At 36.4% G+C, this 14,490-nt stretch overlaps 1 protein-coding gene across 3 annotated transcripts; it reads right to left on the reverse strand.

Moving 5' to 3' along the window:
- Window positions 1–3,861: 3,861 nt before the first annotated feature.
- On the reverse strand, window positions 3,862–12,354 carry LOC124833903 (helicase-like transcription factor CHR28). Of its 3 annotated transcripts, XM_088103736.1 has the most exons (13): window positions 12,143–12,354; window positions 11,729–12,033; window positions 10,451–10,529; window positions 9,846–10,277; window positions 8,675–9,735; window positions 8,503–8,574; window positions 7,888–7,965; window positions 6,913–7,795; window positions 6,396–6,526; window positions 6,036–6,257; window positions 4,988–5,614; window positions 4,670–4,879; window positions 3,862–4,290 (listed from the first exon to the last, which is right to left on the reverse strand). In XM_088103736.1, the coding sequence occupies exons 2-13, from the start codon at window positions 11,855–11,857 to the stop codon at window positions 4,186–4,188; spliced, it is 4,029 nt and encodes a 1,342-aa protein (XP_087959862.1). In that variant the 5' UTR covers window positions 11,858–12,033; window positions 12,143–12,354; the 3' UTR covers window positions 3,862–4,185. The 3 variants fall into 3 exon arrangements, with proteins under 3 accessions (XP_087959862.1, XP_047164428.2, XP_087959863.1); XM_047308472.2 differs by having other exon boundaries at window positions 11,729–12,354; XM_088103737.1 differs by lacking the exons at window positions 10,451–10,529; window positions 11,729–12,033; window positions 12,143–12,354 and having other exon boundaries at window positions 9,846–9,976; window positions 10,068–10,242.
- Between the last annotated feature and the right edge of the window lie 2,136 nt (window positions 12,355–14,490).

Here is a 14,490-nt window from a genome sequence, read left to right on the forward strand (position 1 = left end):
TGTTCACTTCATCGTTTCTGTATGGGCAAATCATGAACAAAAGCTACCACTTTTGGCTCTGATACATAGCTTAAGCTTACCAGTATGTATGTGAAGCAAACTTTGACTTTCGGTATTTTATTATGATTATTTTATTTAAATGATAATAATTTGATTTAACATTATTTGAGAATTTTAGGATGTAAAACAATTAATTAAAATAAGTCATCGATTTAAGTTAATATTTTTTTATAGATAATTAAATTTGGGTTTTCTTATTTATATCATATAATTTGTAATTATAATTTATCATGTGTTTATATAATTTTAATTTTAATTGAGAATTTTTCAATTATTGAATGTAACTTTTCACGAAGAAACAAATGACAAAATGGGAGGCTTAGTTATAGTAAAATAATGCATTTATTCAATTACTTTTTATATATTAATGCTGCTTATGCAATATACATTATATTATTAATAAGTACATATATCTTTAGATTATTAGAGCAGGTTCTCTATTTATTTAATCCTTGAGTCGACCCTTTTGATTGCAAGTTGCAGCTCTGCAACGAAATTCAGATTTTTGAGTATTGTTTGGTTAATTTGGTTTCTTTAGGATCAGAGAGTTCATAGAACGAAAGGAAGACCTTTAAATTCTTCAAAAACTACTGGATGCTAAAGTACAAATTCACCAAAATGGAAGGATGCTAGTTTTTGAGGGAAACCAAAAATGATAACTAATTTTGTTTTACTTTTTCGTTTTTGTTTATATAAACAGATTTTCAAATCTGCACTAGTTTTGTTTATTCTTTTACATTTATGATGTCGAATTAATTATAATTTCCTAAACTCATGTCTTTAATTATACGAAACTCCACTAACCAGAAAAATTAGATCAACATGATTATTGATAAATCGTAGCTTTACAAAACCACTCACAGATTATTCGATAAATTTACAGTAAGGTGTACATGGAGCAAGAGATGTATAATGGATTAAATTTAAGTAGGGCATGAAAATATATGGCAATTGTGTCTTATGTTGAAGTAGCCAGATCCATAACACTAAGGACACTATGATCTTAAGAGGGGCTTTTCAGATCTGAGCTCATTATCTCAGCTTCTCATTCTCTCTCTAAAAAGTTTGTCCCTCCATTTCTCTCTGCCTTCTCTCTACCATTCCCTCACGTTTAGTGGTTGCATGTTGGATTAGGTGGTGCCCACGTGACCGTGGCGTAGAGACCTTCGCAACCATCCGAATAGATTTTCATTCTTCAGCGGGTAAGTAGCTCTTCACTGTTCTCCGCTATTTGGGACCTAGGGCAAGTTGCATGTGCCTAGTGTACCCTTCTTTATATTTTCCTCCGTTCATTCTAGCTCTAAGAGCTGTTCTTGGTCACCGCATTGCGGGTTGTAGGGTGTTGTCTAGATTATTCGCATGTGGCGTACTGGAGCTGCGGGTCCTTGAGCTGAGCAAAGAAGTTTCAAGGTAAGGGGAGCTAGAATGTTTCTTTAATTGGTTGCATGAACTGTATGTTGAGTGTTGTGCTACTGGACTGTTGATATTGTGTTTTGATTTGGAAAAACTTAGTTGCATGTGTTGGGTTGAATGACTGTGAAACTGGATTGTAATGTATGTAAACTGTTTTGAGATGTATTTAAATTCTATAATGTCTATGTTGATGCGTTTGGGCTGAGAGACATGTTGTAACAGTCAATGGATGAAAAATTGGTATTCTGTAAGGGTTTTGGGAAGTAAGGGTTCTGGGCACATTTGGGCTGTTGGGACATCTTAGGCAAGTCATTTCTGACTTGTTAGGATCACAAAACTGGACTAGAATATGTTAGAAGTTAGTAAAAATTGTTAGGAATGGTTGTGTTAGGTGTTGTTCATAATTCTACAGAATTAGGGAGTTTCGCAACTGATAACCGTTCGGCCTTAGCGCTCTGTCTTGTTGAGCGTTCGATCTTAGCGCTCGATCGTAATAGTGTTCGGTGTTAGTGCTCATCTTAAGTGGAGTTCGACCTTAGTGCTCTGTCTTGTTAAGTGCCCGGTCTTAGCGTTCGGTCGTAATAGTGTTCGGTCTTAGTGCTCATCTTAAGTGGAGTTCGGCCTTAGTGCTCTGTCTTGTTGAGCGTTCGGTCTTACCGTTCGGTCGTAATAGTGTTCAGTCTTAGTGCTCATCTTAAGTGGAGTTCTGCCTTAGTGCTTTGTCTTGTTGAGCGTTCGGTCTTAGCGTTCGGTCGTAATAGTGTTCGGTCTTAGTGCTCGGTCTTGTTGAGCATTCGGTCTTAGTGGGTGGTCTTGGTAGCATTCGGTCTCTTAAAGAGAGTTTGGTCTCTTAAGTAGCGTACGGTCTTAGTGGGTGGTCTTGGTAGCGTTCTGTCCCTTAAAGAGAATTCGGTCTCTTAAGTAGCGTACGGTCTTAGTGGGTGGTCTTGGTAGCGTTCGATCTTAGTGGATGGTCTCTTAAGTAGCGTTCGGCCTCTCTTAGTGAGCGATCTTGAATAGTGTTCGGTCACTCTTCAGTCTTTCCATTTATGGACCGTTCGGTCCTGTCTCTTGGGAAGTGAGATACCGTTGGTCTTCACCGTTCACAGGGTGTTCGGTCTTGCCATTATTGGTTGTTGTTTCCTGTTCGGCCTATATTCCTATTTATTCCAGTGTGCTATGTTACTTAATTGTTCTAGTTGCTTTAAGGGTTTATGTATGCATTAAAATGTTGGTGTAAAGTGGAAAGTATTAGTATTGGAAGTAATTCCATGATCCTCAAGGGGAATACATGGTGGTGCCCTTTTAGTGTGTTTAGAATGATTTGCACGGTAGCTCAGTCTTGGGGGTTTTCCTGACGCTCCAATGGTCTTTCATTCTCAAGTAGAGAGGATTGATCCATGTGGTGAGGAGTAACAGGAGGTCCTAGTCTTGGGTGCTTCCAGTATGGCCCAAGGGGAGTGATAACGGACTAACCTTGTGAGTGTGGTAGGGTGAAACTCATTAGCAATGGCTTTGCAAAGCAGTAGAAGCCACCACGAGTGCATAACCCGCCATAGCTCGGCAATCATTCTAAGTCCGGACGAGTCAAGTTTAAGTGCAACAAGTCATGTCTGTATAATATAGTATATTTGTCTTTACTTGCATGTTGCCTATGACGGTTAATAACATGATTTTTATATCTAGTTCACCCTTGCTTGTGTGTTTGTGTTTGCTTGGGTATGCTTTCTTTTGCAATGATCATCCACTTGGATGTGAGCAGAGATGGATGAGGTGCCTCTGGAGCAGGCTTTGGAGGAAGGCACTGTTTAGCTATTAAGGATTTTTCCGGTGGTTCCTATCCTTTTGAAACACTCTACTTGCGTTTAAGTTTTAAATTATGCCTCATTCTGGTATGACTGTAAGCTTAACTACTTTGTTTACAGTTTACTCTAACTGTTTTCGTTTATTTAAATGTGGATTTACTATGTTATATGCTTCATGAGATGTTACACTTGTGCTCATAGTTTTTTCTTCTATTGTTACGAATGCACTTTCCCACACAGTTTTGAGTAGATTCTCTGTTATTGACTGAAAAATTGATAAACACCGCAACTTATTTTAAGCATTCTGTTTTAATTGTGTAGGTTTTAATAATTTCTAATCACTAAAGATATTACAATAAAGACTGTTTTTAATACTACTCTTCAAATTAAAATTACACTTTCAACATAATCCTCGGACTTAAAAAATCGAGTTTCGAACACCTTAAATAGATTAATTTATTAAAAATATACAATAATAGAATATTTTGAAATTCATAAAAAAATTATTTGACTATGTATTATTGCATTCGACCTTAGAAATTGTACTCAAAAGATGGAGAGAAAATTTCTATATAATTTACAATGAAAAGAAACAATCCATGAAATCTCTGTTGCTATATATGTTTCTGTTCTCTACATATCCTACAATGATGCAAGATTTAACTAAAATTTCCAGTTCAAAGAATGAAACATCTCATTCTAAACATAAACATTTCATATAATCTTCAAGTCATTCGTTAATACGGACCTTGTTACTACTTGCAATTCTTTGTTAGAAAATTTGTTTCTGGTTTCTTCAGCAGTCAGCAGAAAGAAACCGAAGATAATACCATCCCCCTACCCCACCCCAGGTAAAAAATCACCAATCAAAAAAATGTTGACTATATATGTAAATATGTACGTCTAATCACATCATGAACAAATATTTTAAATCATCCACAGTGAGGCGACTCTGACGATCACCAGTTCCATCCTCCCCAAAGGCAGATGCAACCATCGTTCTCTTCTTTTGCTGCAAGAACATGTCAGATTTAAAATGCAATCAGGACACTTATTATTCAGATGGGACCAACTAAATCGTTGTTATGCAAAATACAACACATTATTCAGCTCAAATAATTATTATTAACACACATGGTATATTTTAAGCATTTCAACCCAATAAAACAAAAAAAGTGTAGGCGCCATTGACTGACTGTGCAGAAGCATTCTAATCTCCTGCCAGGAACATTATTTAAAACACTAACTTCCCCCACAACAAATCATTCTAGCTTAAAAAACCAACCGTATAAACACGATTTCACCTAGGTGCTAACTAGAACAATATAAACCGCTTCCTAGAACTCAACACAGAGTTACTAAAAGCAACGTACTATGGCACAAAAAATTACCTGCAGAGCTAGAATTCGATCTTCAACTGTATCTTTCACAGTTAATCTCAAGACAGTCACAGGACGAGTCTGCCCAATTCGATGTGCTCTATCTATTGCTTGGTCTTCAGTTGTAGGATTCCACCATAAATCTAGCATAAGAACATGGCAAGCTACCACCAAGTTTAGACCAAGACTGGCAGCCTTCAAAGACATAATTATAACTGATACCTACAAGACAGCACGTCAAACTTCATCATTCAATGAATCTGGCTGCAATATTATGCCGTGGGAACAAGAAATTGAATCATGATTTAAGGGATCTGCAATTTCACTAACCTCGGGAAGAGTGTTAAAATCTTTAACAGCTTTATCTCTGGCAACAACCGACATTGTTCCATCAAGCCTTCTATAATTAATCGAAGATTTCTTGAGACACTCTTCAAGCAAATCTAGCATCCTCGTCCACTGAGAAAACACTATAGCTTTCTCCCCTACGACAGTAACTGAATCACTATGGTATCTATTCTCATCAGACAAATTTTGACACTCATGAGAATTAATTGAGGATTTCCCATTTTCAACATCCGAGGGGTTCCCAGGGCAACCATTATCTTCCCTCAAAGTTCTATTCTCAGAAGTGCTTTTTGAGGTATAGGACTGTGGCTTACGCAGTGATTTCAAAACCTCAAGTGCAGCCTTTATTTTTGAAGATTCATATGACTGACTTTGAGACCAAGGCTCAAATTCTTCCACTTCAGAAGCAGGGCAACCAGGTGAATTATCACAACCCTGGTCAGAAAGACAATTGTTCAGAGTGACTTTTGAGAATACCCTAGATGTGCTCAGTCGAATTTTGCAATTTGCAGCAGGGCACTGGTTGTCATCACCAGTAAGATGTTCACATATGCATTGGTTACAGAAAACATGACCACAAACTGAAACAAATGCATCTTCCGGAGGATCCTGTCCAGAAAACAAGTATTAGGAAAGGTAAATCCGAGGAGTTCGGGAGGACCTATACTGTGGCAGAAAATACATTTAATGTGGATGATACACGCATGCAACAATGATACAAGTCCTTTAACCTCAACTCAAGTAAGGATGATAAAAATAATTCCCAATCACCCTTCCCCGATTTCTGCAAGGGAATAAGTTTTAAGATTAAACTAAACCTTTTCCACTCCATTCACTTTTACTTCACTCGAGTTTACTTTTAAAGCTGCTCTAACCCCTTACAAGCACAATCTATAAGTCTGTTACCTTAAGAACTAATATACAACTACAGTTAACCAGTTTAGATTCAAGCAAACAAATAACCAACACACACAGATGAGCAGTCAGACAAATCCAATTTTATAAATACCAAAGGATGGTCAATACATACGTTACAAATGCTACAGAGGGCCAAAGAAGCCTCTAAACATTGCAGAAGAGAGATTTGTTTTTCCTGAGGAAGTGTCTTTGCCATCTCAACCGAATATCTCCATAGAGAGTTTGAATTGTATCGCTTGACAAGCAAAGGGTGATCACAAGCTTGTCTAAGGCGCAGGAGCATCAGCAAAATGTTGACATAATTTTGCTTGACAGTGCCAGCATCAGCATATTCCTGACATGACATCACATCACATACATGTAAATAGTGGACTTCAAATATGGCTTACCAAGATTTGGGTTGGAAAATAGGCTCAAGCAAACAAAATATTGCAAGTCACATAAAGCTTACTATCTAAAGGAAAGACCATACCTGGAACTGTGCACGTGAATCAGCCTCTAGTTTGTAATAGAAATCACGTTCCTCAGTTGAAAAATCAACCTTTTTCAGCTCTATATATTTAGGCGGCAAGGAAATAATAGGTTCCCCGTCAAGAAGTGTACCTGAAGAAAAATAGTATCGCATGGTTACACTGGCAAATTTGAAATCCATAGAACTATTGATTGCTTAGAGGAATGAGCTCAAGAACAATGCACTGGCTACTACAAGACAGGAAAGGGAAACTATAAAATGATAAATTATCTAATTCTATCCAATGCCTAAAATTCTATCCATGTAATAAAGCATACAAAATTGAAATGATAATTTTATATCTTGAGAAAAAGGAAATGGTTATATAATTTTGGAAAAAGCTGTATACACAAAATCTGATAATCAACTTTATCAATTGTTATGGATGACTAAGATGGCAAACTAGGAAATAACTAATAATTCTAGCCTACTCTTTTGTTGACGCAAAGTTCATGCATTCAAATTAATCAAATCTCACCTTTGGTCCGGCGTAACATTATAGTCTTCAAGACAGCTTGTAGCTTTCTATATCCGTTTGCTGGATCTCTACTAATTCGGTTCTTAATTTTAGAATAAAATGATGTATAGACATCATAAGGGTCATATCTTAGAAATCTGAAGTAACTGTAGAGATCGTCAATTGCATTCTGGATAGGAGTCCCTGACAAACACCATCTTCGCTTAGCACGAAGACCCCAACAGGCCCTTGCAACTTGAGTTTTGTGATTCTTTATACTTTGTGCCTCATCCAAGACAACCCTAAACCATGCCACCTTTGCAAGCGGGCGAGCATTAGTTTCAAGAACTGTTCCATCTGATCTCTTCTTGCCATTTTTACTAGAATTAGAGGGACTTTTTCTTTTCCTACTCGGTACAGCATGATCTTCAACATTTCCTTTTTCCTCATCATCTTTGTCAGCTGAAGGCTGCTTAGGAACCTCCATGCTGACAATGGAATAAGTTGTTAGAACAACATCATACTTTGCAACCTCATAAGGATCTTTTGTCCGATTGCTTCCATGGTATACTAGCACAGAGATTTTTGTTTGACTAGTTACCTTGCTACGCAACTCCTCTGCCCATTGACGTAGGACACTAGTGGGACAAACAATAAGGGTCCCGGCAGATGGCCTTCCCTTTGCTTGGTTTTGCAAATTCATACTCTTGATTGGATGTCTACTTGACTCATCCTCACAAGTATTAGATTCTTCCTTTACTCTACCGTTCTGAGGAAGCACGTCATCATCCACATCCAGATTCAGAGAATCCAATTCACTTTTGTGGGCATTGGTGCCCCCATTAGGTAATGGAGGTCTTTCCTTTAATATTAATGCAATAGTTGATACTGTTTTTCCAAGTCCCTACAAGAAAAAAAACTTTAACTCACTAAGGCTAAGAAAATTACATTTAATCAATTACTTATAATCTCGTATTAACACTGCAGACAACTAACCTGATCATCTGCAAGAATTCCTCCTGAGCAATTAAAACTTGATGCTTCCTTTTGAACCATCCATGATAAAGCAATTCTCTAAACAGGGCAACCACAATTAGTTGGAATCTTCAATGTCCCAATTATATATACAAAGCAAGTTATCAGAACAGCTCAGGAAAAATAGGATTGAGTTTACAAAGGATCAGGTCGGCAATCAGAATTAGACACACGAAGAGCACACAGGAGTTCTTGTCCTGTATGATCCAACAAGACATAATTTTCAAAGAATACACACTTTTTTTAGTAAAAATGAGTGATAAGGCATCATTACATTGTTTGTCACATGAATCTATGAGTCTAGTCTCAACAATCTTATTCCTGAGGAAAGTTGAATTCTTTTTATTGTCAGAGGAAATAATTATTAGAACAATTTGTCAAGGAAATGAACCGAAATACATGACAATGAACTTTAGGATAACGGTGCCTTTGACACTTCACATCTTTAAAGACAATGAGAAGGTGTTCAAGTGTGAGTGTGTGACATACGATAAGTACTGATATGATTGATTCATTCACTCACTGAATAAGTCATAGAAGTTTTCTATTTTTAAAATATTGGACAAGAAAAGTAACCTGATGCCTTAAGAGAGGAACTGCCAACAACCCTTCTGGTAGACTAACTTCTGACCTTGGCTGAGATAGATCCTACAACAAACCACTAAAGAGCTAAGTGCAGTGGCAGAAGAATACTTTCATATCTGCCAACAGATACAAAGCATAAAAACCATAAAATGAAGAAGCCAACCTGCAATGCAACCCGTAATATATTACGCTCATCACATGCCTTCAGCCTAGTACTTCCAGCCATGTAAGACTGAGAATCAGCATATCTAGACGATTGAGAAATATTAGACGAATTCCCACTGATTGTAGATAGACTTGTCGGAGCAGGATGACTGATGTCTTCAATAATGCAAACATCAGGGTCTTCCTCGACATGGAAATTCTCAAATTTTCCTTTTGAAAGATGAGAATCAGCAAGTTTATGTCGAACCCCTCCTTCTCTCTTAACACAACCAAACTGGTTCTCACTGGTAATTAGTGCCTGGGCATGGGGCCAAGATATATTTGCAGCTTGTAAATTCAAATTGTCCACATTTTCTTGAAAACTAGCAATTCTACCATTGCTATCTTGATATTGATTGGATATCCCAGATATAACTGCATAATTATCCTCATTCTCATAAAATTGGTAAGCCTGAGACCCTATAGAAGAAAAAATATCAGGTGTTTGTCTCACCGATTGGCCTACATTGAACTTAGCATCCTGATAATGGTCTTCATATGGTACGTATGAATCATAAGCTGAAAGAGACAATGATGGCAGGTCATCAAAATTAACTTTTCTAGAATGAAAAGATGGATAAACATTATCAGTTAAATCTTGAAAAGACGTCCACCCAGTAGTGTTTGAGGGCATGCCATTACTCATACATGAAATATCAGAATTTAACTCCACACTTTTGGCCTTCATGTTATTCATCATTTCGTCATTTGGCAATTGAGAGCAAAAACCATTTGGAAAAATACCAAGAGAAGAGTCAGCAACAAAGGGTCCACTATGCATTCCCTCGTAATAAGTTGAAGATCCATGGTAGTCAATGAAATCACTGGAACCATGAGAACCTTGACCAATAGTAGAATCAGGTGAAGTTGCAACATGCAAAAATCTATCAGCATCCATAAATGTTTCAAAAGATGTACACGAATCATTTTCCTGTGGCCCGGAAACTCCTCCAGTGGTGTCTTCAACATAACCTTCGATATTTATATCATCATTGTCAACTATAGAACTGATTGAAGTATCTACAAGTAAAAAATATAATCAGATTGTTGCTAAATTTTCAAATATATAATGGTCTAAAGTAAAATTTTGAGATTCTTCACAACCATATCCAAGTGAAGATTTCACATACTTTCAAATTCAACATCCTCTCGGAAATGCTTGAATTGGATCTCATTTTCACCTTTCCACGGACTTGGATTCAAATTATCTCTACAAATTGATATATCTTTTGACTGTGCCTCAGGGAAACTTGATTCCACACTGCAAGCAGGTATCTCATGTTTAGAGACTCTGGTCCTCTCTGTGCAGAAAACCTCATCACTTTCACCTGGGGAGAGGGTACTGAGATTACCGGGAAATGCATTTGGGGAGGAGCATGCCTGGGATTGAGGTCCCTCGTTTTCAGGTTCAATATCAAGCCAAGAATTTGCTACAGAATCAGATACACCAAATGAACCTCTGACACCAGAATCCGAGCCATCTGAGCAGAACGGAGAACAACTCGTGACTGAATCTGCAAAGCCCAACCTAGAAAACTGTTGTTCTTCTAACACTTGAGACCCTAATGAAAATGAAAAGGAATCAATCCAAAGCAAGACATAATATCAGAAATTTGATTTTACATCCATGATTCAAATTAACTCAAGAACCATAATGTCCAGTTCTCCTCATTGACAGCCAATTGCAACCAAAATACATAAGTTATATAAGACTCAAAAACACATATCTACATACCATTTTGTATCTGAAATGAGTCATGAGTTCCAGATTCACTGGGTGAAACATTTTTTGATGAAGAATCATCGGGAAATTTCTGCTAGGACATAACATAAAAAGGTATAAGGATAATATCAAGCATGAAAAGACAAGAAGGAAACTGAAAAAATTAGATGATTGTTTCAATTTTGTTGTCAAATAAAAAAATTGAAATGCAAAATATGCCCAGTTATTTTTGTATATATAGTGACAGACAACACAGCTTCCCAAACTCCAAGCAGAACGCCAAACCTCTATCTTTATACACAACCCCACTCCTCAATATGAAAACAACAACAACAAAGCCTTATCCCACTAAGTGAGGTCAGTTATATGAATCACACTATCATAAAAACAGAATAACAACACAGTAACTAAACCAAATACACTTCATTGTTTTGGTAAGAAATTTAAAATAGTTTACAACTCTTTATCTTCTTAACAGAACAATACAGAAGAAATATGCCCCCTAGTATCCAAAATGTCGAGCTTAACAGCATAACATACATGACCCAAGTCCAAGACAAAATGACACATTTTTCACTGGCAACGATAATTACATTGGTTAGTTATTATTTTTAAAATGTAAGAAATGGTTTTTCGGAGGATTGGAGGGCAGACCTTCACACTTTGAGTGGAACTAAGTGACGCAGGCACAGATGGATTGCACGTCACTGGCATTTCCCATTGTCAAGTGAATGTGAATACAAACACAGAAGCAATGAACTTCAAAAACTAAGTAAATAATAACGTGTGCTAGAAATATTTTTCTAAGAATCACTTCAAAGCTACTATACCACACTCCTTGCATGAATTGACCTTCCGTTTTCCTTTCTTTTACAAAAAATCGTTCCTAGGAACACAAATCTCATGCTTTTCAAGCACAAATTTGTCATGTTAATAACCATGCCATAAATTTCTTACTTTCGATGAACTAGAGAATAAATAATCAAATAAAGTGTCAAATTAAACAATAGTTACCTAAATAAAAATAATTATTACTGGTTAAACAAATTTAAACAACAGGCCTTCCAGTTCTGAGCAGATTACATCATCAATTCAACAAAGTAAAATAAACAAATCTTCTGAGATCGAATGACAGAATTGACTTTGTCACTGCACAGAAGCTTCAACTCTTCTATCACAGGATACTTCGTTTGTCACGATTCAATTACTAATTCGGTTTTCACAGTAACCTCACTAACACAGTCACACACACAGCATTCTCTGTTCCGCAAGAGGGAAAAAAAACCCTACCTCCAGAAAATCACAATTATCGTCTTCATCAAGAACCTTCTGAACGGTGTTCATATCTATATAAAACATGCCATCGTCATCATCATCACCATGGAACAGTTTCGAAAAGTCGACATCATCATCCGCCATGACACCGCCGCAAAAACCCTAATCCCGGTTCCTTAAACTGCGAAAAAAGCCACACTGAAACAGAAGCAAGACCTTCTCCCCAAATCGCATAGCGGAGAATTCAGAGAAATAAAGTGTGAAATCGAAGAAAGATTGCGGAGTCAGCTATGGATGGTTCGGTTTCTTGGAAGCTTCGACTTTTCGTCCCAATTGAGGAGCCAAGAGTCAGAAAAGGCAAAAGAAAAAATAAAAATTAGAGAGAGAATGGTAAAACGTGAAGAACGCCTGTGTGCACAGTTTAAATACCGTTTGGGTTCGTTACGGAAGAGAGTGTGCGCATGTTAAGAAGGCTTATCATTGGTCTGTGCTCTTGGTTTTCTATTCCTTATTCATACTGCAACTTCCCTGTTGTTGACCAGAAAGAAGTACCCAGATACTCTCACGCGTTGCATGCGCGTGATATCCTCTCAAAAAAAAAAATAAAAAAAAAAAACATAAGCTCTGAATTTTCATAGGAAGTTACATAAATCACGCAAATAGGTGAAAGTGAAAGGATAGGGTTAAGGAAGGGATTGATCACGGGTGTGCATGCTATTACCTACTTGTCAAAAGCAGAGAAAAAAAGAAAGTGGTGTTTGGTTAATTGCTTAATTTGAACAAGTTGCTGTGGTGGTCCAATCTTTTTTATCATTTTATATTATCATAAATCTCATTCTTTTACTTCATTTTTGTTGGCCTTGAGTCAGATTAGCACCTCCTTTATTCTCCTACTTCACCTTTTACACATTTCCAAGGGACATCACAAAATTAATTTTTTCATATCATCAATTTTTTATTCAGAAAATAATATATTATTATGTACAAAAGTGTTAGTGTGATTTCTTGGTATTTGCGCAACCTTAAGACACTGTTCTTGTCCCTTTATATCATATGATCTTCCGCCACAACTTGTTTTCTTTTTTAGCCTTACATATTGTGGTCATTTTGAATTGAAAACAGACAAAACAAAAATTGCGTTAATTTCAAACTATTAATAATGTTTTCATGATGGAGGGAAAAGTACTTTACTCCAAAACAGGAAAGATTTTCCATCCTGAACAAGCGTTTGATGAATTTATCATATGTCAAAATGTCATCATTCTCATAGTACTAAATTTTGTTTAATTTTAGCTCAATAAATAAATTCCCAACTTGAATAAGTTATACTGCATCTCTTTTATGGAAACATTTTTTAAGTAAAACATACATATTGTAAATGGTTCTTTTTTTCTATACGCCGCACATTTTCAAATAAACTTTAAAAAATATCGTATTAATGTGCCTTTAGAATTTTTTTAGTATACTTCCTTGAAATGTAAAGTAATTTTGGAAATTGAAATTCTCATTATGGCCCTGTTTGATTGCACGGAAATTGAGTTTTTAGCTTCGTGTGAAACTTTTAATTACTTTGAGCAAACCTTTTCCTTGCATAGCAAAAATTTAACTTCAAATATACATCTTTTCCAAAACCAATCTCTACTCTAACTAGTAATAATAAAATAAATGTACAACTCTTCACATTTTAAATTAAGGAATGTCTGCTTGTAATTTCTTCCTTTTGTCTCATGTGTTCTATCTATCTTCTTTGTCTTTCCAAATAATTAAACATGAATTATAAATGTAAGCCAAACATAAATATAAAAAGTTTATATAGAAAAAACATAAATATAACTATTTCTTCCGGCACCCCTAACTTTTAAAACTCTACTTTTACTCTTAGTGCATTAAAAATCCTAATTTAATTTTTTCTTCCATCCTCTCTTTTTTAATGGTGTTGTTGTTGCTACATCTCATCTTCCCCTTTCTTACCCATGTCATTGTTGCATCTCATTTCTACTAGTTGTATGGTATATAGTATAGACCGAACGGTTACACCCAAGACCAGGTTAAAAGGTATAGGCAATGGCCGAACGGTTAAAGTAAATGGTCTGGCAACCGATCGGTTTGCTCTTCTAGTCAACGAACGTTGATTAAAGTAAATGGTCTTATTCATGTTGGGCCGACACATAGTTCATGGTCATTAGGTCTCAGTAAGACAAACGCTTGCCAACTCCAGTAGGATAGGGCCAATGATATAATCCGACAGGTAATAAAATAATACCAAAATGATTAAAGGATATTATTTAAGGATGTTAATGATATCCTATTAAAGATATTGATAAGTTATTTATGAGCAATTGACTGGATAAAAGGTGAGTTTGTTTTTATTTGATTTCTGAAACACTTATAAATATAATGACAAGGCCAAAAGTCAGGTACGTTCGACTAGATCCTAAATACTCAATTGTGATAAACAATTCACTAAACTACACCTAACGTGAGCGTCGGAGTGCCTTTTGCAGGTACCTCACGCCCGGTCAAGAGTGGAAGCGTTCGGAGCAGACGACTCAAGCACTGGAAGGCAAGAAGGCTACGTCAGAAAGGTATATCTCTTAGTCCTACACATACCCATACAAAAACACTAGTCCTGTCAAAAAAACATCATGCACCTTCCTCTTTACACTATTGCACCTCCATCACATTTAGAAGACCAAGTTGCACCTCCATCAATCTTGCTTGCTCTACAGTGCTTATTTTGTTTGGTACAAAAGAATATGTATCTCCATCTATGTGCA

Source organism: Vigna umbellata, chromosome 1 (assembly GCF_029865625.1).
Source record: "Vigna umbellata cultivar VRB3 chromosome 1, Vumbellata_1.0, whole genome shotgun sequence".
NCBI lineage: Eukaryota > Viridiplantae > Streptophyta > Magnoliopsida > Fabales > Fabaceae > Vigna > Vigna umbellata.

What these genes read in the sequence shown, in the direction of transcription:
- LOC124833903 (XM_088103736.1), bottom strand. Translation starts at nt 11,857, where the DNA reads ATGGCGGATGATGATGTCGACTTTTCGAAACTGTTCCATGGTGATGAT. An exon ending in ATTTTAACACTCTTCCCGAG is followed by an intron (nt 4,880 to 4,987) that starts GTTAGTGAAATT and finishes GCTGTCTTGTAG; the next exon opens with GTATCAGTTATAATTATGTC. An exon ending in ATCGAATTCTAGCTCTGCAG is followed by an intron (nt 4,291 to 4,669) that starts GTAATTTTTTGT and finishes ATGTTCTTGCAG; the next exon opens with CAAAAGAAGAGAACGATGGT.